The 3,117-nt window shown below is 37.1% G+C and overlaps 1 protein-coding gene across 1 annotated transcript in view; it reads left to right on the forward strand.

The window, feature by feature from the left end:
- Window positions 1-2,860, forward strand: part of LOC106868593 (plasma kallikrein) — a 9,046-nt gene extending 6,186 nt beyond the window's left edge. Inside the window, exons 4-6 of the mRNA XM_014913924.2 lie at window positions 982-1,113; window positions 1,226-1,371; window positions 2,651-2,860. Of these exons, the coding sequence (XP_014769410.1) occupies window positions 982-1,113; window positions 1,226-1,371; window positions 2,651-2,806 (434 nt within the window). The 3' untranslated portion in view covers window positions 2,807-2,860. The remainder of the gene's footprint in view (window positions 1-981; window positions 1,114-1,225; window positions 1,372-2,650) is intronic.
- Window positions 2,861-3,117: the final 257 nt, after the last annotated feature.

The raw sequence follows: 3,117 nt of genomic DNA on the forward strand, positions 1-3,117 counted from the left end.
ATATATATATATATATATACACACAGTGCAAGATTTCACGCGGTTTCCATAGGTTAAATTTGCTCTCAAGGCAATGGTCGACTCGGCACAACTACTTCTTAACCATTCAGCTATGCCTGCGCCTCCAATGTTAACTACGATAATAGTATCAATAATAATAATATTTTCTACTAAAGGCACAAGACTTGAAATTTTGGGGGAGGGGCATAGTAGATTACATCGACCCCCAGTGCTCGATGAGAGACAAAGTTGCTCTCGGCGGAATTTGAACTCAGAACTTTACTACGCACAAATTGCCGCTAATCATTTTGCCCGGCGTGCTAACAACTCTGCCAATGATGATGATGATTATGATGATGATGGTGCAGCACCAGGCCGTGGCTGTGATGGCTTCTGATCTTGATTGATTGAAGGCGTTATCATGTTTTGTCTCGGTATAAAAAAGATGGGCTACAGCAAATATTCTGCTTAATACCACAGATTTGCTTGTCAGTTGTTTGACTTTAACCAGTTGAGCATTCCCTTGGTGGTTGAAAATATGTGCATCGCTGATCATGAGCTGAAGTGGTTGGGAAGCATCAAATCCATGTGTTGAGAGGAATCCTTTTTGGTGTGAGCAATTCATCTGTGGAAATATGGGCGTTTTGTTCATCATACTTCAGTAACTTTTATTAGAGAACTTTTGAGCCGGATGAGCTATTCGATCTAAAGAAAATTGCAACTGGATCCCACCCGCAAGTTTATGCGCTGTTTACCGTGATATGAGAACACTATGTCGCGTACCTAGCGTTTTGATGAGTGTGCCTGGTATACACTTATCAGACGGGTAGTCGTGATGGGTATACTGGGTTTCGTATAATTGCACCCCAGTGTCACTTTGACGATATGCTCTGCTCTCTCACTCAATGATAATAAAAACTGTATGTATTGATATACAAAAATAATTCAAAAATACTTAGTGTTCTTCACGTCATTTTGCAGATAATGACATTGCTGTCTTAGAATTGGTGTCACCTGTTCCGAACAACCGATGTATCCAGCCTATAGGCGTACCAAACAAAGGCGATACATTCAAAACGCGATGTGTCACTGCTGGATGGGGACAAACTGCAGGTACGTCATGTTAAATTATAAAATTTTATCTCTGGAATTTATAGCCCCAAATATGATTTATACATTTATTTATTAACAAAATACTTCATGTTCTTTGCTTTTATTTATCTAGAAAATGGACATTACCCAGACCAGATGAGACGAACAAATATTGATATCATCCCAAATGATAAATGCCAAAATTACTCTCCTGGCGCCACGGTTGAACAGCATATCTGTGCTGGCGACCTCAAAAGAAATGGCCAAAATATTTGTAACGTAAGATGACGCATATTCATGATTTCAGATTATAAGCATATTTGTTCCATTTCATATTTTAACTTTTCGTATTCCATCCAACCATGCATCCATCCATGCATTCATCCATGCATGCATGCATGCATGCATCCATCGGTCCATCCGTCTTTTCATCTGTCTTCGTCCACTATTTCTGTGAGAGTCGTAGGTGCAGAGTCCACAGGCATCACTTCCATATGCGGAGTGAAAATCAAGAAAAAAATGCAGTTGTAGTGGTGACTAAAGGAACAAGAGGAGACAACTGTTGAATGTTAGCTCTCTGATTGTTGTCTGCTATATAAGTGGACTTTCCGATTGTAAACGAAATGTGAGGATTCTGCGATTTCTTGCGCTACAACCTGCACAGCGGATCTGTTTATGAGGAACAAACATTTGTTAGAGTACATTCGCTCACTCTTTCCATTAAATAGACATTGCCTATACAGAGACACACGGTGTGTACTACACGACAAATGTGGAAGTGAATGTAAAGTAACGCAAAATGAATTGATTTCCTTAACCGTACAACGTAACCTTTTCTTCCGATCGTCATTTCAATGAGCTAATAATTACGTCACTGATCTTTGCTTTCTACAAATACGTTTTATTTTTTTTCTGAATCCCAATGCAACCTGGTGGGAAAAGAAACAGCTAACTAGTGCAGGTACATTTCTCATTTATAAGAAACTTAAAATGAATAATTGAGCAGGATTTTATACTTTTAATTTTGAAAATGCGTTACTTTGAACTTACTTTGCGTGTGTGTGTGTCTCTCTCTGTCTTTGTCTCTGTCTGTATTTTTGTCTGTCTGTCTCTCTCTCTCTCTCTCTATCTCTCTATCTTTCTCTCTCTGTCTCTGTCTCGGTCTCTCTCTCTCTCTGTCTATGTCTTTCTGTCTGTCTGTCTGGTTCTTTCTCTCGCTTTCTCTCTCTCTAAATATATTCATCATTTTGTATGAATTAATCTGTCTCTGTACAGATATGTTTTTGAATGATACATTTTTTTAACAATTATGTTTTAATGCTTGAATCCTAAGTAGATAAAGTAATAGCCTGCAAATATTGTTTTTAATTCTAAAAGAATAAACACTTCTGGTGGAAAAATAAAGACTGCCCCACAAGTTTTGATTAATACAATATTTACCGGTTATTTTTAATAAACCTTATTTACTTTGAAATCAACTATTTTAAATTAAATTATTTCACGTTCTATAGAAGTTTCTCAATATTTGTCAGATAATGTTTTTCTTATTATTACATAGGGAGATTCTGGCGGTGGTCTTATCTGCAGGAGAACCTCTGATAACAAATACGTCGTTGCTGGCGTATCTTCTTACGGCTTTGATTGTGATGAAGGATTCGGTGTCTTCACAAACACCGCCAATTACAGAGATTTCATTGATGACTATACTACATAGTAACTGGTCCCAAACAATGAACCATTTATTAAATGAATAAATCTTTAAATCAAATTTGTCTTACTATTTCTTCTGTTGCTTTTTTTTGTTGTCGGTTATATTTTATTTCGCTACAGTCATTAGAATATGACCATACTGCAGCACCGTCTTGAAGAATTTTTAGTAGAATAAACCAGGTACATATTCTAACGTTTTTTAATTTTATTTTTGGCATCAAAAGCGGTAGTAAAGCGGTGATAGGAGACAAATACATATCCAAAAGCACCACCCCACACACACATGTATACATGTCTGTATGTATGTGTATATCT

This window comes from Octopus bimaculoides, chromosome 10 (assembly GCF_001194135.2).
Source record: "Octopus bimaculoides isolate UCB-OBI-ISO-001 chromosome 10, ASM119413v2, whole genome shotgun sequence".
Classification (NCBI taxonomy): domain Eukaryota; kingdom Metazoa; phylum Mollusca; class Cephalopoda; order Octopoda; family Octopodidae; genus Octopus; species Octopus bimaculoides.